This window comes from Lepidochelys kempii, chromosome 17, assembly GCF_965140265.1.
Source record: "Lepidochelys kempii isolate rLepKem1 chromosome 17, rLepKem1.hap2, whole genome shotgun sequence".
In the NCBI taxonomy this organism is placed as follows: domain Eukaryota; kingdom Metazoa; phylum Chordata; order Testudines; family Cheloniidae; genus Lepidochelys; species Lepidochelys kempii.
In genome coordinates, this window is record NC_133272.1 from 6,843,061 (window position 1) to 6,865,507 (window position 22,447).

At 40.7% G+C, this 22,447-nt stretch overlaps 1 protein-coding gene across 6 annotated transcripts in view; it reads left to right on the forward strand.

The window, feature by feature from the left end:
• USP32 (ubiquitin specific peptidase 32) overlaps positions 1-22,447 on the forward strand; it is a 154,255-nt gene that overhangs the window by 53,009 nt on the left and 78,799 nt on the right. For 5 of the 6 annotated variants that reach the window (XM_073315739.1, XM_073315740.1, XM_073315742.1 and 2 more), the window contains 2 exons: positions 13,743-13,848; positions 14,792-14,910. In XM_073315739.1, the coding sequence (XP_073171840.1) occupies positions 13,743-13,848; positions 14,792-14,910 (225 nt within the window). Of the gene's footprint in view, positions 1-5,215; positions 5,221-13,740; positions 13,849-14,791; positions 14,911-22,447 lie in introns of those variants that run through there. The other variant, XM_073315744.1, reaches the window with a different exon arrangement.

Consider the following 22,447-nt stretch of genomic DNA (forward strand, 5'->3'; position numbering starts at 1 on the left):
TGGAAACTTGGTTTGTTGTATTAAATAATTATTTGTGAAATATAGTGCATAGATAAATAGTGTGAAAAGATTTTATAGTTGGAGTATGTCACTGATTTGCTAATGTTTGGGCTCTCTGTCAAAGTTCCTGAACCATTTGGAAACTCTTTCCTAGTTAACTTCCACACATTTATTGTGAGTTGTAGTCTTTATTTTAATGACACTAGAAGGAACATTTTTCATTATCCTTGTAGTATTACGGGGAGTCCTTTGTGTCTGTGCCTTATGAATGCTATAGGTAAATTAAGGACTAAGGACACTGTCATTTTTGAGGAACAAGGTTTCTGGATTTTGACAGACTAGTTGTTTTTAGGGCTTATTGCATTTTTTCCATTTGGTAGCAATTCTTTCCCTGCACATTTTAATCTGTTACAAAGAAAGCATCCCCTTTTAAAATTCCTCCAGACTTTTTAATTCTGGCTTTTTTAAAAGAAAATCCTAACTTTGTCCTATCTTTCTGTCAATTTTTTCATCTCAGAAAACATTTAGGTAAATGGAAATTTGCCAGTGACAAGTGGGATCATGTTTGGTTTATACTGCAAAAAAGTTGTGAAACTTTGTTAATTAGCAAAAAGTTACCAAAAGACAGGTGATCCCCTTAAGCACAAATCAGATTCTAAGAAACCAGAGCAGAAGTGAAGGCATCTTTAATGCCAAACTTGTAATTTCTTATAGGCATAAATCTATTTTCACACTAACCCTAGTGTTATAAAGGGAGAAAGTAGCTGTAGCTATGCAATGCGTTAAATGTAATCTTCTAATAACTCATAAAACAGAAAGGTAATAGAAAGAAGGGACATTCCTGTCTCAATTTACAATATATAACACTTTAAACACACAGTTATTGTGCAATAACGTGCACAAGTCCATGGGGCCGGACGAGTTGCATCCGAGAGTGCTGAAGGAGTTGGCGGCTGTGATTGCAGAGCCACTGGCCATTATCTTTGAAAACTCGTGGCGAGCCGGGGAAGTCCCGGATGACTGGAAAAAGGCTAATGTAGTGCCAATCTTTAAAAAAGGGAAGAAGGAAGATCCTGGGAACTACAGGCCAGTCAGCCTCACCTCAGTCCCTGGAAAAATCATGGAGCAGGTCCTCAAAGAATCAATCCTGAAGCACTTGCATGAGAGGAAAGTGATCAGGAACAGCCAGCATGGATTCACCAAGGGAAGGTCATGCCTGACTAATCTAATCGCCTTTTATGATGAGATTACTGGTTCTGTGGATGAAGGGAAAGCAGTGGATGTATTGTTTCTTGACTTTAGCAAAGCTTTTGACACGGTCTCCCATAGTATTCTTGTCAGCAAGTTAAGGAAGTATGGGCTGGATGAATGCACCATAAGGTGGGTAGAAAGCTGGCTAAATTGTCGGGCTCAACGGGTAGTGATCAATGGCTCCATGTCTAGTTGGCAGCCGGTATCAAGTGGAGTGCCCCAGGGGTCGGTCCTGGGGCCGGTTTTATTCAATATCTTCATAAATGATCTGGAGGATGGTGTGGATTGCACTCTCAGCAAATTTGCGGATGATACTAAACTGGGAGGAGTGGTAGATACGCTGGAGGGGAGGGATAGGATACAGAAGGACCTAGACCAATTGGAAGATTGGGCCAAAAGGAATCTGATGAGGTTCAATAAGGATAAGTGCAGGGTCCTGCACTTAGGACGGAAGAACCCAATGCACAGCTACAGACTAGGGACCGAATGGCTAGGCAGCAGTTCTGCAGAAAAGGACCTAGGGGTGACAGTGGACGAGAAGCTGGATATGAGTCAGCAGTGTGCCCTTGTTGCCAAGAAGGCCAATGGCATTTTGGGATGTATAAGTAGGGGCATAGCGAGCAGATCGAGGGACGTGATCGTTCCCCTCTATTCGACATTGGTGAGGCCTCATCTGGAGTACTGTGTCCAGTTTTGGGCCCCACACTTCAAGAAGGATGTGGATAAATTGGAGAGAGTCCAGCGAAGGGCAACAAAAATGATTAGGGGACTGGAACACATGAGTTATGAGGAGAGGCTGAGGGAGCTGGGATTGTTTAGCCTGCAGAAGAGAAGAATGAGGGGGGATTTGATAGCTGCTTTCAACTACCTGAAAGGGGGTTCCAAAGAGGATGGCTCTAGACTGTTCTCAATGGTAGCAGATGACAGAACGAGGAGTAATGGTCTCAAGTTGCAGTGGGGGAGGTTTAGATTGGATATTAGGAAAAACTTTTTCACTAAGAGGGTGGTGAAACACTGGAATGCGTTACCTAGGGAGGTGGTAGAATCTCCTTCCTTAGAGGTTTTTAAGGTCAGGCTTGACAAAGCCCTGGCTGGGATGATTTAACTGGGAATTGGTCCTGCTTTGAGCAGGGGGTTGGACTAGATGACCTTCTGGGGTCCCTTCCAACCCTGATATTCTATGATTCTATGATTCTAGTACTCTATTACCAGACTAAGATTTAAAAATTGGATTCCAGTCTTCCACAAAATAGCATTGGTACAACAAAAGTCTTAAGAGGTTTCCAGAATTCAGTTGTACAACTGATAACACAAGCTAGTAGCCTTAAGGGTAAGACTGCAAAGTGCAGGATGCAAGTTACATAGCTGCCTACACAAACAATTGGCAAAGAGTCACTGGATTTTTCAGTTTGTACATTCATGTGTACGCTCTGTGAATGAAGGCAGGATGACATGTACAAAATCTGTAATGGAAATTTGTTGACACCAGCAAAATATTATTCTTTCCATGTCTTGTCATGATGATAGCCATCCTATTTCAAGGCTACCTGTTGTAATATGTGCCAGGCCATTCCTTGCTGGGTTTTCTGTGCTATATTTTGATGTATCATTTGATCTTTGTTCATAAAAAGTCAATATACAAAGTGCATATTAAATTCTTCTTCCAATACTGAACTATTCTAGTGAAGTGTGTATTACCAAATTTCTAAATGACTTCAAGTAAGCCTTTTTGTTGGGCTGACTTGGTCATGACAACATGGTGTTTTGAGGAGTCTGGTAGCAAAGGAAGAATATACTGCACATTACCACGCACACCTTATGTCTTTGACATGCATAAAAATAAATAAGGAGAGAACAAAATTACTTTCCAAGATAATGGACATTAGGGCAAATGTTCTGTTATACTTGTTTACTGTGAAGATCACCCCAGAAGATTCCAGAAACAGTACACACACATGTCATTTCAGTTTTTGTTTCAGTGCTTTTAAAAATATCTTCTGGTAGATCTTTATAACATTATAATTTCAGTAATTAACTCAGCTTCTATTCAGATGGTGTGCTGAGTTTATCTTAGAAAGATGAAACAGTATGTTGTCCCCATTTTGTTCACTCACATTACCTACAAAAAGAAGAATTCTGGGTGGACTCCTCCTGAAGGTCGAAACAACAGACTGGACTTCTACATAGTGCTTCCGCCGATGTGCATGGGCTGAAATTGTGGAAAAGCAGCATCACTTGCCCCATAACCTCAGCTGTACAGAACACAATGCCATCCACAGCCTCAGAAACAACTCTGACATCATAATCAAAAAGGCTGACAAAGGAAGTGCTGTTGTCGTCATGAATAGGTCAGAATATGAACAAGAGGCTGCTCGGCAGCTCTCCAACACCACTTTCTACAAGCCATTACCCTCTGATCCCACTGAGGGTTACCAAAAGAAACTACAGCATTTGCTCAAGAAACTCCCTGAAAAAGCACAAGAACAAATCTGCACAGACACACACCCCTGGAACCCCGACCTGGGGTATTCTATCTGCTATCCAAGATCCATAAACCTGGAAATCCTGTGGACCCCATCATCTCAGGCATTGGCATCCTGACAGCAGGATTGTCTGGCTATGTAGACTCCCTCCTCAGGCCCTACGCTACCAGCACTCCTAGCTATCTTCGAGACACCACTGACTTCCTGAGGAAACTACAATCCATCGGTGATCTTCCTGAAAACACCATCCTGGCCACTGTGGATGTAGAAGCCCTCTACACCAACATTCCACACAAAGATGGACTGCAAGCCGTCAGGAACACTATCCCCGATAATGTCACGGCAAACCTGGCTGAACTTTGTGACTTTGTCCTCACCCATAACTATTTCACATTTGGGGACAATGTATACCTTCAAATCAGTGGCACTGCTATGGGTACCCGCATGGCCGCACAGTATGCCAACATTTTTATGGCCGACTTAGAACAATGCTTCCTCAGCTCTCGTCCCCTAACGCCCCTACTCTACTTGTGCTACATTGATGACATCTTCATCATCTGGACCCATGGAAAAGAAGCCCTTGAGGAATTCCACCATGATTTCAACAATTTCCATCCCACCATCAACCTCAGCCAGGATCAGTCCACATAAGAGATCCACTTCCTGGACACTACGGTGCTAATAAGCGATGGTCACATAAACACCACCCTATACTGGAAACCTACTGACCGCTATTCCTACCTACATGCCTCCAGCTTTCACCCTGACCACACCACACGATCCATCATCTACAGCCAATCTCTACGATACAACTGCATTTGCTCCAACCTCTCAGACAGAGACAAACACCTACAAGATCTCTATCAAGCATTCTTACAACTACAATACCCACCTGCGGAAGTGAAGAAACAGATTGATAGAGCCAGAAGAGTTCCCAGAAGTCACCTACTACAGGACAGGCCTAACAAAGAAAATAACAGAACGCCACTAGCCATCACCTTCAGCCCCCAACTAAAACCCTTCCAACGCATTATTAAGGATCTACAACCTATCCTGAAGGATGACCCAACGCTCTCACAAATCTTGGGAGACAGGCCAGTCCTTGCCTACAGACAGCCCCCCAACCTGAAGCAAATACTCACCAGCAACCACATACCGCACAACAGAACCACTAACCCAGGAACCTATCCTTGCAACAAAGCCCGTTGCCAACTGTGCCCACATATCTATTCAGGGGACACCATCACAGGGCCTAACAACATCAGCCACACTATCAGAGGCTCGTTCACCTGCACATCTACCCATGTGATATATGCCATCATGTGCCAGCAATGCCCCTCTGCCATGTACATTGGTCAAACTGGACAGTCTCTACGTAAAAGAATAAATGGACACACAACGGACGTCAAGAATTATAACATTCAAAAACCAGTTGGAGAACACTTCAATCTCTCTGGTCACTCGATTACAGACCTAAAAGTTGCAGTTCTTCAACAAATATACTTCAGAAACAGACTCCAATGAGAGACTGCTGAATTGGAATTTCCCTCCCCCCACCCCCGCTCTCCTGCTGGTAATAGCTCACCTTAAGTGATCACTCTCGTTACGGTGTGTATGGTAACACCCTTGTTTCATGTTCTCTGTGTATATAAATCTCCCCACTGTATTTTCCACTGAATGTATCCGATGAAGTGAGCTGTGGCTCCCGAAAGCTTATGTTCAAATAAATTTGTTAGTCTGTAAGGTGCTTCATGTACACCTTTTCTTTTTGCGAATACAGACTAACACGGCTGCTACTCTGAAACACTTCGTATTGTTTGACACATCATGACAGCATTGCTTCCAGTCTTTCTACACTTGTACTTTTACAGTAGGATCATACATTGGCTACTGGTCTAGAACAATACAGTTGTCCATTGCTGCCTCGTGGGGTGTTTACCAAATCTTAGTACTTTTGCCTTCCAATAATAAAATAAGTATGTGTAGCACAGCGACATTAGCGACTTTAACTGTGTGAACAGGTGCCTTTTCTAGCGAGTTCTGAAAAAGTCCGTAAGTCTGTACTGTCGAAACTGCATTCGTCTCCTGAGGTTTTGTCTTTAATCACAAAGAAATTAGCCATCTGCTGAGGCTAGTTTTTCCTCAGGACTGCTCAGTCCACGTCTTGGATCTCTTTTAGAGAGTCACTCACACTTCCGTTATTTCTGGGTGAGGTAACAAGCTATGTGTCTAAATGAGACAGCAGCACTATTTAATATGATGTTATTTTAGGTGACTATGGTTAGCCCTGTTACACATAGTTATTGTTTAGTATCTGTCCAAGTTGGTGCGTATCAGCTGCCATTCATCTTACCCTGTGTAGGACACACGGGGGAGAAGAAAGATTTTTCACCACGCGTAGTGAAAGGGAAGATGTGGTGATTTTTTTTATTTTTCCCCCTAAGAACCTTCCCTCTTACATTCTAGCCTGCATGATTCTGCCAGGAGACCTGCTTCTAATTCTGTTTGGAAGCAGGTCTGAAAAGTATAATGTTGGAATTGCGAATTGTAAAGAGCATGCTTTGTCTAAAATGGACAGCATTTACCTACAGGGTTTTAAGAATGAAAAGGCCTTACGCGATCTACATGCTTAAGGCGTGTTTGGACTTGCCCTCATGGATTTTCTTCAGTTTAGAAAAGTGTCTTAGCAAAATAAATTCAGTGAGATTTAATTGAGAGAAGCATTAATATATATGTATCTAATTAGTTTAACTTGGAACTTTCCTCACGTACTTGCTGGTTGACAGTTACATCTGGGTTCCCATCCAAGAGAGTTACTTGCTTTTTATTTAAAAAACAACCCCCCCCCCCGCTATTAACTTGATACAGTGACCTTCCTGTAAAATTCAGTTGATTGTTATATTTAAGAGACAGGGTTTTTATAGCTCCTGGTGCACCCAGAATTTTTTTTTTTCATTTGAAAGTAACCATATTGATACTTGAAAGCTACGATCGCTTTCACCTGATCAGATGAGCTAACAGCATATTTTTAAATGCTCTGAATTATTTCCTTTCACTGCTAAAGGTAAATGACCTACATATGCAGTATAGCCTTGAAGACCTCTTATGGAATCAAAATGATTAAGAGTAGGAAGTGTGGAATTTAGAACTCTGACAGTGTGCACGGAGCATTTACAATCAGTTTATCCAAATAAGCACAAATTTAGCTTTTGTAATGTACCCCCTGGAGCATTTGGAAGTGGGTTGAATAGAAGAGGATGATCCAAGCATCTTCTGGGAAGCTAATCTATTTTTGTAGCATTATGCAACCAGCAGTGGAATGAAATTGCAGGTTGTACTTAACGGTTTCCTTAGAATGTGCTCCATCTGTATTTGAATTCACATACCTATGGGTCTCTTAAACTACTTCAGTGGAGAGCATTTAAAAGGATGGATGATGGAGAGTGGCATAGGGCTCATCTACCATAGTGTGTAAGGCTTTGTCTAGGTGTTGCTGGACATCTATCTGGTGCAGAGCCACTGCTGGTAGTAATTATGATGGTACTGATAGAGGCAAGATACTAGCACTTTTAGCACCATGTTACCAAATCCTGTTCTGGAGTAAGTCTAGAAAACATGGTGATAGAAACATAAGTGAACACTTGACCCCTGTCTAGACTAGCACTGTATTGCTGTCACTGGTGGAAGGGCAGCAGTGGGAGACTTCCCACAAATCTGCTGTAGACAAGACTTTTAAAGGGCTGTTACAGCAGTTACTAATTATAGTGAAACTCTTTCAGATAAAATGCAGTCAAATTATCTTTCAAAACATCTCGCTGGTGCTATAAACATTACAGAAATTTGTCAATGACTGTGTAAGCAGCTCATGACTAATCTAGCTGCCATTCCATGAGATGGAACAACAATTTCCTTTCCTTAATGACTTTATAATATCTCCCCATAAGAGTTAGAGGGCATAAATCCACATCCATCGTTGACAGCATGGGAATGCCCTGGCCTCCAAATTTTCTTCAGTTTTGTTTATTGGGAACCTCCATCTTAGCATCAGACAACTGCTCTTCTTGCTCCTAAATCTTATGCTTTTGTCCTTGAACCTGTCCGTGATACAGCTTTGAGCCAAAATTATTTTTATATGGTCACTTGTACCTCTTCTTTGAGCTTCACATGCCTGAGGTGCATAACGCTGTCCATTTTGGGGAGGAAATGGATGAGTGTAACAATTCACACCTCTGTGTTAATGGTACTGTACAAAACACAGGATATTTCTACATTAACTTTTTATCCCCATTGATTTCTGATATATATGTTGATGCTATTATGCAAAATTCTGACTTGAGTGCATTTGTGGCTCCCACTGAAGTCAGTGATAGCTGTTTGTGCACATTTTGAAGTAACATTTGCATTTAATTGAGTTTTTGAAGTTGTTTACTTAAAATACATATTGCGGATGAGCTAAAAACGTCCTATTTAAGGTTATTGAACTATTAATAGAGGGTAACACTATGATGTTGATTGCTTTGGCACTGTCAAATACGGTTCCCTTTGAAGTAACTGACTTTTGCAGAGTAAAGGAAAACGTAAGGCAGTTGCTGCTGGACACAGAGTGCCACCCAAACCGTGATCAGCGCAACATCATTTGTTCTGTTGTCTGTGACCGGTAATATTTCCCCATCAGCCAGACTTCAGAGTCTATGGTTAGTTGCACAGTGCTGTATCTGTAAGAAAACCAAATGAGAAGAAGTGTAGGTTTTAAAGTAATTTCTCTTTGAGAGTGTAACTTAAATTTTGGCTGCTTTCATTTCTAAATTTCTAACATAGATTTCTGTTCCTATTAGTGGTAAGGTACCGATGCTTGTAGGTAAGGTAGTTGGTGAGCATCCTAAATCAGGAGGTGTTAAAGAACAGTACAACTGGAAGTGTATTTTATAGAAAACACGTTATGCTGTTATCTTCTGTTTTTCCTTTTCTTTTGTAAAGTTAGCAGGAAGGTGAAGTAAGTGACATTGGAATAAACCAGTTAGTGATTCTTGGTCATTAAAATTAGTTGTTACTTGTCCTAAAGAGACTTCCTGCATGAATATCACATCTGTAAATATTCAACCAGTATTTAAATATGCTGGCTAGCTAAAGAGCAATGCATAAACTGGTCTATTGTATAAAAGGCGCATGCTTCAGCCCTGCTACTGACCACTTCATTGGTAAATAATGGCTCCTTATGAAACTTAAATGTAAGCCACTTCTGTATCGAATTGGCAAAGCTCCCTTCAAATGAAATCTTCAATTCCAGTGACTTCCACAAACATTTCTACAAAATCAATTACTGAATAGTTTTTCATGTGACTGGTGTAGCTAAACGAAATGCTTGTATACTGGTATGTACTACATATGTTAGAAGGATATCCAGGGAATAAACTCCGTTATTTTTGCAGCCATGTGATAAACTGAAAAGGAGGACTTGTGGCACCTTAGAGACTAACCAATTTATTTGAGCATAAGCTTTCGTGAGCTACAGCTCACTTCATCGGATGCATACTGTGGAAAGTGAAAAGGAGTACTTGTGGCACCTTAGAGACTAACCAATTTATTAGAGCATAAGCTTTCGTGAGCTACAGCTCACTTCATCAGATGCATATCGTGGAAACTGCAGCAGACTTTATATATACACAGAGAATATGAAACAATACCTCCTCCCACCCCACTGTCCTGCTGGTAATAGCTTATCTAAAGTGATCATCAGGTGGGCCATTTCCAGCACAAATCCAGGTTTTCTCACCCTCCACCCCCCCCACACAAATTCACTCTCCTGCTGGTGATAGCCCATCCAAAGTGACAACTCTTTACACAATGTGCATGACAATCAAGTTGGGCTATTTCCTGCACAAATCCAGGTTTTCTCACATCCCCCCCACCCCCATACACACACAAACTCACTCTCCTGCTGGTAATAGCTCATCCAAACTGACCACTCTTCAAGTTTAAATCCAAGTTAAACCAGAACATCTGGGGGGGGTGGTAGGAAAAAACAAGAGGAAACAGGCTACCTTGCATAATGACTTAGCCACTCCCAGTCTCTATTTAAGCCTAAATTAATAGTATCCAATTTGCAAATGAATTCCAATTCAGCAGTTTCTCGCTGGAGTCTGGATTTGAAGTTTTTTTGTTTTAAGATAGCGACCTTCATGTCTGTGATTGCGTGACCAGAGAGATTGAAGTGTTCTCCGACTGGTTTATGAATGTTATAATTCTTGACATCTGATTTGTGTCCATTTATTCTTTTACGTAGAGAATGTCCAGTTTGACCAATGTACATGGCAGAGGGGCATTGCTGGCACATGATGGCATATATCACATTGGTGGATGTGCAGGTGAACGAGCCTCTGATAGTGTGGCTGATGTTATTAGGCCCTGTGATGGTGTCCCCTGAATAGATATGTGGGCACAATTGGCAACGGGCTTTGTTGCAAGGATAAGTTCCTGGGTTAGTGGTTCTGTTGTGTGGTATGTGGTTGTTGGTGAGTATTTGCTTCAGGTTGCGGGGCTGTCTGTAGGCAAGGACTGGCCTGTCTCCCAAGATTTGTGAGAGTGTTGGGTCATCCTTTAGGATAGGTTGTAGATCCTTAATAATGCGTTGGAGGGGTTTTAGTTGGGGGCTGAAGGTGACGGCTAGTGGCGTTCTGTTATTTTCTTTGTTAGGCCTGTCCTGTAGTAGGTGACTTCTGGGTACTCTTCTGGCTCTATCAATCTGTTTCTTTACTTCTGCAGGTGGGTACTGTAGTTGTAAGAAAGCTTGACAGAGATCTTGTAGGTGTTTGTCTCTGTCTGAGGGGTTGGAGCAAATGCGGTTGTATCGCAGAGCTTGGCTGTAGACGATGGATCGTGTGGTGTGGTCAGGGTGAAAGCTGGAGGCATGCAGATAGGAATAGCGGTCAGTAGGTTTCCGGTATAGGGTGGTGTTTATGTGACCATTGTTTATTAGCACTGTAGTGTCCAGGAAGTGGATCTCTTGTGTGGACTGGACCAGGCTGAGGTTGGTGGTGGGATGGAAATTGTTGAAATCATGGTGGAATTCCTCAAGGGCTTCTTTTCCATGGGTCCAGATGATGAAGATGTCATCAATATAGCGCAAGTAGAGTAGGGGCTTTAGGGGACGAGAGCTGAGGAAGCGTTGTTTCATATTCTCTGTGTATATATAAAGTCTGCTGCAGTTTCCACGATATGCATCTGATGAAGTGAGCTGTAGCTCACGAAAGCTTATGCTCTAATAAATTGGTTAGTCTCTAAGGTGCCACAAGTACTCCTTTTCTTTTTGCGAATACAGACTAACACGGCTGTTACTCTGAATACTGTGGAAAGTGTAGAAGATCTTTTTATACACACAAAGCATGAAAAAATACCTCCCCCTACCCCACTCTCCTGCTGGTAATAGCTTATCTAAAGCGATCACTCTCCTTACAATGTGTATGATAATCAAGTTGGGCCATTTTCAGCACAAATCTGGGGGGAGAAAACCTGGATTTGTGCTGGAAATGGCCCAACTTGATTATCATACACATTGTAAGGAGAGTGATCGCTTTAGATAAGCAATTACCAGCAGGAGAGTGGGGTGGGGGGAGGTATTTTTTCATGCTTTGTGTGTATAAAAAGATCTTCTACACTTTCCACAGTATGCATCCGATGAAGTGAGCTGTAGCTCACGAAAGCTTATGCTCAAATAAATTGGTTAATCTCTAAGGTGCCACAAGTACTCCTTTTTCTTTTTGCGAATACAGACTAACACGGCTGTTACTCTGAAACATGTGATAAACTGTTGAACCTTGGAATAAACTGCATTTTGTTTGTACCATGAATCTTCTTGCCTGCATTTTGTCCACTAATCCTATTTCTGTTGGGATTGCTGCTACTATTCCAAATTTCTGAGCTTTCAAACAGCCATTTTTTTGTGATCAGTAATTACCGGTAATACAACCACCCCAACCACTAATTAATAAAACCTGTCCTGTCCTTGACAGTGGGCTATCTTTTGTGTATTTCAGATTGTGTTGGTAGAGCCACTAGTTTAGGATCTTTCCCTGACCCAGCCAAGTTACCCATTCAGGCAGCTGTGTCCTGAGGTCCTCCTGCTTCTTCTTTTCTATTGTGAAGGCCTTCCTCTCCTATGGAGCACATTGGTCAAAGAGTGTGTCCTAAATGTGGGTGTGCCTGAATTCCTTTGGCAGGACAATCATGGTTCTTTCTCTCCCCATAGGTGATCGCGTGGAGCAGGTTCCAACTCCTGTTTTACACTCCTCTCCTAATCCAGGCAGCAGTCTCTTCCCACAGGCCTGGACTATTGACTGCATTGTTTACTGTTTCTCCTTGTACACAAGGGAAATAGTTAACTTTCTCTCAGTTTAAAGAGGAAAAAAAAGGATAGATAGGCAGGAATTGTTTGTATTCAGTAATCTTTCTGTTATCCCTATGGCTTGCTCTTATCTACTCTTGAGGATGTTATTTCCCTGATGGACTATTTAAGATATCTTGGAAAGACCCTTTTATAGGCATTGATAGGAAACAACAGCATACCTAATGTGACTAACAAGGATCAGAAAAGCTTCTACTTGAATAGAAGGTGACTAGCCTAAAACAAAAACCAGGACTGTTAGCCGACAGCCAAGGATGTTTGGTGAGGTGCCAGCTATGCCCGTTTATACCATCTGTGACTTTAACCGCTAGGACGCACTGTCCCTTCGCGGCGGGCAGCCCGGGCTAGGCTGACGGATGCCCCAAGGTCCTAACCACCCGTGACTTCAACTGCTAGAGCTCAGAGCTCCTTCGCAGCGGGCAGTCAATACTGACTGACAGGTGCCCCAATGGCAGCACTAAGAGCCTCTCCACACCCGTGACTTTAACTGCTAGAGCTCAGAGCTCCTTCGCAGCGGGCAGCCAGGATTGACTGACAGGTGCCCCAAGAGTTTGCCCCGTGGAGGCGGCACAACTCAACGCTAGGCTCTTAGTACTCTCACCTAATGGCCAGGCTTTAGAGCCAAAACAGCTGAGGTTCTTTAATTGTGTTGGCTGCTTTACAGTAAACCAGAGAAAACAAGTCAGGCTTATGCATAAATGGTTACCAAAATTTATTAAGCTAGATTCTAATCATGTGGTTACAAAATTGCTAGTGCCTACTTATTTAAATGTAGAGATGTTACACACACACACAAGTTACAAAACTGAAGCCACAATCCCAAAGAAAGAAAACAAAGTATAGAGCTCTATTTCAAAATATGTGTACACTAAAGATAGGAGATCAGGTGTGGGTGCTTCTTACCCTCCTTGCATCTCTCGATTCCAGCGGTGCCAAGCCAGGATCGGTCACTCAATTCCGCGGAAAGACGAATAAGGGACAAGGCGTAGGGACCCTCTTAGCTGCAGAAGCCTTGGGAGGCTGTCACTTATCTGACCAGCAGATAGATAGTGAAAAGCACTCAAAAATCATGGTGCTGTAGGTCCCCTACTTATACCTCTGTACTCCTTTATTCTCTTTCTCCTTTCTTATGCCAAATTGAGGCTGGTCTGTCTGGGTGACGCCAGCTTTCGCAAGAGTAGTTTACACTTGCAAGGGAGAGAAACAATAAGTTTCGACTACTGGACATTTCTTTTATCAGGGTAAATATTTTCCCACCTAGGATGTTGGTGTGTGTGCATCACGCTATTTAGTAGGGGCTAAGAGCCATGTCTGTCACAGGGCCTCTGCCTGCTGTGAGCTTAATCGTTGTATCTGTTCCCAGAGGCACATTGTAGCAGCACACCTGTGCTTTCACAGCTTCAAAGGCTGTGCTGGAATATATGTTAAGTGCCCTATTCCGGCTTCCTCCTGTGTTTCCAGCAATGCTGGTCTGAAGTGGGGGGGCTGGCTGTCTGGCTACAAGGACCCAAACATAGCTTGTTGCTTTTATTTTTTCATCCACACTTTCAGTTTCCCTTCCATAATTTAAAGAATGAAAATAACAGTTTTTGTTTTGTTACTTCTAGGTCATTTACTGCTCATTTGGGGGAACATCCAAAGGGCTACACTTCAACAACCTGATAGTGGGATTAGTCCTACTAACAAGAGGCAGAGATGAAGAGAAAGCAAAATGTGAGTAACAAGTGCGTGTAATCAGAGTAACAAGGTGCATAGAATACAACACATGTAGAACATGCTTTTATAAAGCAAAGATTAAGTTGAGATTTTTAATATGTAGATCTTGATTTTTATATGCAACTCAGAGCACAAGTTAATTAAGTAATCAAGACTGAGATTTTTTTTTTAACAATGCACATCTTGAGATGCACTCAGGATTTTTATGTTTACAGCACTTAACAAAAGTGAAATGATCTGACATTACATAGTGAATGGCCAAGTGTGTCTGGATCTTGTTGAAAGGCTGTTGAGGATATTCTGTAAGGCAGAGTGAGAAAGAGTTACGGTCACAGTTGTTTTTAAAAAATATTCATTAATCTAAAACATCTGCATAGTGAGTTTTGTTAATTTGTCTTCCTCTTAATTTGACTCAACAATATTTGCTTTTCCTTTGGCTAGCAGGTAATAGTATACAGAAGGAAATATTTGTTAACCCCTTATTGAGCAATACCAGAGCTTGGTGGAATGAGCCTAAATAAGACCCTTGTGCTCCGATTACCAGACAGTTACTGGCACTCTGAGGCCTTGTCTACCCTATAGGGGGGGATCGATCTAAGATACGCAACTTCAGCTACGAGAATAGCATAGCTGAAGTCGATGTATCTTAGATAGACTTAGAATCACTTACTTCGCGTCCTCGCGGCACGGGATCGACAGTCGCCGCTCCCCCGTTGACTCCTCTTCCACCTCTCGCCCTGGTGGAGTTCTGGAGTCGACAGCAGAGCAATCGGGGATCTATTTATCGCATCTACACTAGACGTGATAAATCGATCCCCGATAGATCGATCATTACTCGGCGGGTAGTGTTGACGTGGCCTGAGGCAAGTTTGAACAGAATTTTTGAAAGCTTAACTGCAAAATCAGCACAACTTTTGGTTTAATCTCTCTTTTTACCTAGACATTTTCAGTCTCTTTTCCAATGAATCTGGGAGTTATGTCATCCGTGAAGAGATGGAGCGGATGCTTCACATTGTTGATGGAAAAATCCCAGATTCGCTCAAGAGATGTTTCTCTGAGGTATGTCGTGCAATTTTTAATGCATTGAATTTACAAGAGTTGAACGTATTACTTTATTGGACAGTTTATTTTCTTTGCAATATACATGCATACACACATTTTTATAAAATAACTGTTTAAATACAGTATATATTCCAAGCTTTAAAAGTTGTAAATCCACAAATGCAACTGCCATTGATAGGAGCAGACAGGGCCTATGCAGTGGCCCTGATCATCCAGCACTTACACACATGCTTAACTTTACATGCGTGTTTGCAAGATCAGAACTTGTGGTTAAAACCATGCTGTCAACTGTAGTTTGAACACAGATGATGTTAATGGGGGTTTCCTTGTCTAGTGTGTACAGGGATTTTCTTCTTTCTGAGGACAGTGGTATAATCTTACTCAAAAGAAGTTGAGGGAAGTTCTACTTAGCAGTGTTTTTTCTGTTTAAAAATGGTGGTTTCAGATAGAGTACTAAGAACAACCATGTTGGCAAGACTTTAGTATAAAGATTTCCGTTGCATCACTGAGTCAGAAAGTGGTCCGGCTAGCACACTCATTACCCTAAATAGAGTGATCGCATCTGAAAAGAAAGAAGGGTATTGATCTTCTTTACCTGGTGGCTGGCCACTGGAATATTATGGGGGAAATAAGATTTTTATTTAAAAGAATAGTGGAGTATACCATCACTGACATTGGTTTTAGACCAAATTTGGGTTTGCATCAAAAGAAAATTAAATTCCCAGCATTATTACATGGTGTACTATTGAATTACCGGATGAGGTAACATCTCTCTAGTTTTTTCAAGAAGTGATATGAAGTCATTTTAAAAAAAAGTTGTGTGAGTTTGTTTGGCTTATATGCAGGCGAAATTTCTAGTATTAGTAGATTTATACATGAAGGTGGGAATAAACAGCAGGTAATTCTGATGTAGGTTACTAACTATTACCTTATAAATCTCATGTGTTTTACATTTAGATTACGTACGTTAACACTGAACTCACGGATTTAACTATTTAAAATTCGTAAAAGTTTCTTTTTAATGTTGTTCGCTAAAAGGTGTTGCCTTTTACACTCCAGTTTGATACAGATATTTAACCCTTATGTTCAAGAATACAGCAAATTAAACGTCTTTTCATTAAGATCAGTGGAAGAAAGTCAAGCGACACATTTTCTTTCATAGATAAGAATTAGGTTTTAATGTGTTTTGCCCTTTTGTTTCTGATACAGTGTAAATCGAAATAGATAATTCTGTTTGAAAGTTGATGGAAAGCACTCTCCTTTTCAAAACATCACAGTCCATTGAAAGGTGCTTTTCCAAAAGCAAGTTGAATTCAGTTGTCTTTGCAAAGCTTTCTAAGTCCCATTGCTAGGTATGCCTTCTTCTTTCACAAACCTTTCTATGCTAGCTGCAGAAATGAGCAAACAATTGAAAAAGCAACCTTTTTAAAAATAAAAATTGAAAATGTAGTCAGATTTTTTTTTCCCAAATCAGTTTTTTTTTAATTCAAGAGGTGGCACAGACAGTACAGAAGATGTTTGGCTGACAAGTCATCTAGCAATCACCACAGCAGTTGTTATATTTAAAAAAAAAAAAAGAGGATTTTTATAACAGTTCAACTATACACATTTGATTAGATTCCTGTTTTTCTTACTGAAAGTAGTACTATGCTCTTATAGTTATTTTCATCCTTATAATTCTAGGGTTAGGGTTAGAACTAGGAGTTGCCCGGGCTCTAAGATCTGGGCTTATGGGTCAGACCTCTGCCTATTTCCCACTCCCTCACCCTGTTTCAGCTGATCCTGTTTTCTACAGAAGCCGTGGATTACTCTGATTATGTTCCACCCATGTCTCGTGGTGATTTGTGCTCCCTTAAAAACCTTTTAAGCATTTCTCCTGTTTGGTCAAAAGGTGCCCTGTTGAATGCATGAATTTTACCCTTATCTCAAGAAGCTCCATCCATGCAGAACTCCTGTTGGCTTTGACAGCAAAGAGCAGTCTAGTCATCTCGCAACTTCCCTCCTTCTTGTGGGTGGATGTGAGGTAGAGAGTAGAGGTTGTTTGCGAGGTGGAGCATGTGAAAAATAGGTTAACTGCCCCATAGAGAGAATGGGAGTATCTGAACTTGAGCACTAATGAGGGAGATTGAGCATTCAACCAAAAAAAGAAATTCTGTGAAACTATGCTGCTAGAAAGGTCATTACAAATATATCTAAGCACTATTAATTCAAAACCCAGCCGAAAACACTACTGACCAAAGATGTAATTTTGAATCCTCAGAGTTTAGGTCCAGCAAAGAATTCTTTAACTCAGTGAAATAGTTTGCTGATGAAGAATTTGGAGATAGAATCCTTTTTATTTTTCCAAGACTGCTTGGAGGGGAAACGCACTCTTCTCTTCAACTGGCTGATAAGGCATATTCCTAGACAAATGAAAATCTTACTTTTTTAGTATTTGCTTCTCCTTCATTGCTTGAAAAATTCATTCCTGCCCTCTATATACAGACAAGCAAATGAAGTCACTACTGAGTCACACAAGGTCTTTTGCTTGCAGGTGAGAGACATGTGGGCTCTTAATAAATAGGTCAGTCTTAAGTTTGTGGCGTAAAAACTTTATAGAGCATAACATCTGGATTCTAACAGAAATCCAGTGTCTTACTCGATCAAGATTAAATTGCAATAACCTCCTTCCTTAACATTCCTTAAAATAGGGAACTGGGAATTAGCACTGTTGTGGTCATTCCCAGTTCAGCCACTGACTTGTTGGGTGATCTGAGTTAGGCAATTCTTTTAACCTTTCTATACCTCATTTTACCCAACATTAAAATAGGTACAACATATACCCACCACTCAAGTGGTTAGAGAGGCTTAATATTTGTAAAGCAAACTGAGATTCTCACAAAATGGGTGTCCGTAGAGCAAAATATTAACCTATATTTCTCCATGTCTGGTAACCTGTTGTCAGTTTTTTGATTTAGTTGCATTGCTGTCATCTGTTCGGTATCAGAAGACTTCAGACTAGTGAAGCTTAGTCAACTTTTCACATTTCACTGAAAACTGGACATGGCCCACCTTGATTACCATGCACATTGTAGGGAGAGTGGTCACTTTGGATGAGCTATTACCAGCAGGAGAGTGAGTTTGTGTGTGTGGTTTTTGGAGGGGGGTGAGAGAACCTGGATTTGTGCAGGAAATGGCCCACCTTGATTATCATGCACATTGTGAAGAGAGTTGTCACTTTGGATGGGCTATTACCAGCAGGAGAGTGAGTTTGTGTGTGGGGGGGTGGAGGGTGAGAAAACCTGGATTTGTGCTGGAAATGGCCCAACTTGATGATCACTTTAGATAAGCTATTAGCAACAGGACAGTGGGGTGGGAGGAGGTATTGTTTCATGATCTCTGTGTGTATATAATGTCTGCTGCAGTTTCCACGGTATGCATCCGATGAAGTGAGCTGTAGCTCACGAAAGCTCATGCTCAAATAAATTGGTTAGTCTCTGAGGTGCCACAAGTACACCTTTTCTTTTTGCGAATACAGACTAACACGGCTGTTACTCTGATACCCAATGAGAGAAGACTGTCTTATGGCTGTCTGACTTTATTAAAGAGAATGCTTTTGGAGTCCTGGAAGGAAACTGTACTTGTGGACTGAGTGTCCCTCAACTGATCTGGCAATGATGATATGTTGACTTTATACTTAATTCATAAGTTCTTCATTCTTGGCAGAAGCCACAAGTTATATGTACACTGCAAAGAAAGACCAGTGTGGTATTCACTACTATATAGTATGATGAAGTATATGCTAAATTTAATTTAACAGTGTCCAGGATACTTTATGAAAATATTTCAGGAGGAGAAGAATCTATCTGACTTTGATACAGTTTTTAGGTCTTACAAAAATGTCTTTTATTGATCTTCTTTTGAAATAGAAAAAGGACATCATAACCTTCTCAACTGGATTTACTGGTCTGTTAATCAGACTTGGTCAAATTGGTTCCATACTTCGGATATTAAGAAAGTTTTTTATGTTTCTGCTGTGTGTCTTCCTTCCCATTGTAAGGCAGATGGATTTACTCTTTTGAGGATGATGTTTATAGGGAGCTTTATTTTTTTCTGCAGAATTCTAGCATGTGTTTAACTAGAAATATAAACTTGTAAAAGTATACCTGTTTTTTACCCTATTTCAGAGACACAGAAAACAAATTAATCAATTGTATTGCTATAGATTTTTAAGTATTTTGGACTAAATTCTAACAGGTCTCTGTAGCAAGTGCTGTTATTGGCTTTAAACCCCTTTTTTTTTTTTCCTGTTCCCAATCTTACTGTGCATACAACATCCTTATCTCTTTCATTATTGGGACGTTCTGCACCATATGGAATCTAATGTGAATACTATGCATCTTATAGTCTCCCTCATACCAAGCAACTAATCTGATTTCTTTAACCATTGAGAAAGGAAAATAAAAAATGGTAAGCAAAACTCACTTCCAAACCAAACTTAATATGAAAGTGTACAATTCCATAATACATTACATTTGTATGCTCTGCTGGTTTGGACTTTGATTAGCAACAGACTTTATTTTGCTTAACTTAGACTGCATCTTACTCATGGACTTTAAGGCCAGAAAGGACCATCATTATCATATAGTCTGACCTGCACATTGCAGGCCACAGAACATCACCCACCCACTCTTGTAATAGACCCATAACCTCTGGCCTCAAATCTTGATGTAAAGATTTCAAGTTGTAGAGAATCCACCATTTACTGTAGTTCAAACCAGCAAGCAACCCATGCCTCCCACTGCAGAGGAAGGCAAAAAATAACAAAACAAAACAAAAACAGGGGTCTGCCAATCTGACCTGGGGGGAAATTCCTTCCTGACACCAAGTATACTGATCAGTTAGACCCAGAGCATGTGGGCAAGACCCACCAGCCAGAAACCTGGAAAATAATTGTCTTCAGTATTCAGGACCCTCCCCAGGTAATGTCCCATCTCCGGCTTTTGGAGATACTTACCAATAGCAGTCACAGATGGGCCACATGCCATTGCTGGCAACCTTGTCATATCATCCTCTCCATAAAAGTATCAAGGTCTGTCTTGAAACAAGTTAGGGTTTTGTTTTTTTTGTCCCCTCTACTTCCCTTTGAAGGCTGTTCCAGAACTTCACTCCTCTGATGGTTAGAAACAGTCTTATAATTTCAAGCCTAAACTTGTTGATGGCCGGTTTATGCCAACATTGGCCCTTAACTTAAATAACTCCTCTCCCTCTCGGGTGTTTATCCCTATGATGTATTTATAAAGAGCGATCGTATTTCCCTTCAGCCTTCATTTGGTTAGGCTAAACAAGCCAAGCTCCTTAAGTGTCCTCTCAGAAGGTAAGTTCTCCATTCCTGTGATCATTCTGGTAGCATTCTCTGCATCTATTCCACTCTGAATTCATCTTTCTTAATCATGGGAGATCAAACTTGCACATAGTATTCCAGATGAGGTCTCACCAGTGCCTTGCATAATGGTAATAATGCTTCCCTGTCTCTACTGGAAATTCCTCACCTGATGTATCCAAGGATTGCATTAACCTTTTTCATGGCCACAACAAATTGGCAACTCATAGTCATTCTGTGGCCAAGCCATATACCCAGGTCTTTCTCCTCTGTTGTTTCCACCTGATAATTCTCCAGTTTATAGCAAAAATTCTTGTTAATCCCTAAATGCATGATCTTGCGTTTTGCACTATTAAATTTCACCTCCTTTCCATTACTCCAGTTTTCAAGGTAATCCAAATTGTCTTGTGTGATATTCGGATCCTCTTCCATATTGACAGTACCTCCCAACTTTGTGTCATCTGCAAATTTTATTAACCGTGCTCCCACTTTTTATATCAAGGTTATTAATGAAAATATTTAAATAAGATTTGTCCCAAGACTGAGCCTTGAGGAACTCCCCCTCCAGCTAGGCATCTCTGAGTATAACCTGTTGTAATCTCCCCTTTAACCAGTTCCTTACCCACCTTTTGATTCTCATATGAATTTCCATCTTTTCCAATTTAATAATTTCCCATGTGGGACTGTATCAAATGCTTTACTGAAATCCCAGTAGATTAGGTCTACCGTGTTTCCTTGGTCCCAGAAAAATAGATCAAGTTTGTCTGTTATGATCTGCCTTTTGTAAAACAGTGGTGTATGTTATTCCAGTTACCATTTATCTCCATATCTTTAATTACTGTCTCTTTCAAAATTTGTTCTAAAACCTTGTATGCAGTTAAGGTCAAACCAACAGGCCTGCATTTTCCCAGATCACTCTTTTTCCTTTCTTAAATATAGATACTATATTTGCAATCTTCTAGTCATAGTGTAGAATGCCTGAATTTAGAGATTCATTAAAAATCCTTGCTATGTGGATTGCGTGTGCCAGTTCTTTTAATGTTCTTGGATGAAGATTACCCTGACCCCCCCCACTTGGGTCCCATTAAACTATTTTTGTTTGGCTTTCACCTCCGATGTGGTAATTTCTACTTCCATATCCTCATTCCCATTAGCTATCCTGCCACTGTCCCCAGGCTCTTTGTTGTTGTTTAAAAACTGAGACAAAGTATTCGTTTAGGTGTTGGGCCATATCTAGCTCCTTTAATCTCCACCCCATCCTTAGTGCTTAGGGTCCCACTTTTTCTTTCTTTTTATTTATATAGCTAAAGAACCTTTTACTATTGGTTTTAATTTCCTTTGCAAGGTCTTTGCTTGGGTTTTGGCAGTTCTCACTTTTCCTCTCTGCATTTTCTGAGCTCCAAGAGAGCTTTCCTTGCTGATCCATTCCTTCTTCCATTCCTCGTAGGTTTTCTGTTTTCTCAATAACTTGTATGAGATGCTTTTGTTCATCCAGATTGGCCTGCAACCTTTCCCTATGAATTTTTTTCCCCTTGGAATGCAGGCTCCAAATAGTTTCTGCAACTTTGACTTAAAGTAATTCCAAACTTCCTCCACATTCAGATTCTTGAGTTCTTCAGTCCAGTCCACTTCCCTAACTCATTCCTTTAATTGTTAAGTTTGCCCTTTTGAAATCAGTCTTGACTTTATAATATTATGTCACTCCATGTGATAGTGGTTAAAAGTGTTTGATATTCTCTTTTCATATCAAGAATAAGAAACAATTTCAGTGAATTGCGTGTTCTGTTTTGGAGGTCAGTTGGATAAAAGGCAGTTGGGAGACGGTCTTCATTTCTTCTGTGGGAAAGTGTCATATATAGTGAATGTTAATAATCTTTTTTTTTTTTTTAAATGCTGTTAGGAAAGCGAGTCGAGTTTTCTTGAATTAAGTGTTATCAAATTGTTCTATTGATAGTATGGAAAAACTGACCATCTTTGATACTAAGCTAAGTCATGTTTGTATATTTTATTCTAAATACATACTTGGGCCAGACCATTATGTTTTGTTTTCTACCATAACCAACTGGTATGTTGACTTGACAAAGAGTATTGTGTTTGCATCTTAAGGTGTGCCTTGTGTAATAGAGATTTGCAGTGTGTGTCTGGTGGGAGTGGGGATGGGAAGAAGACTGG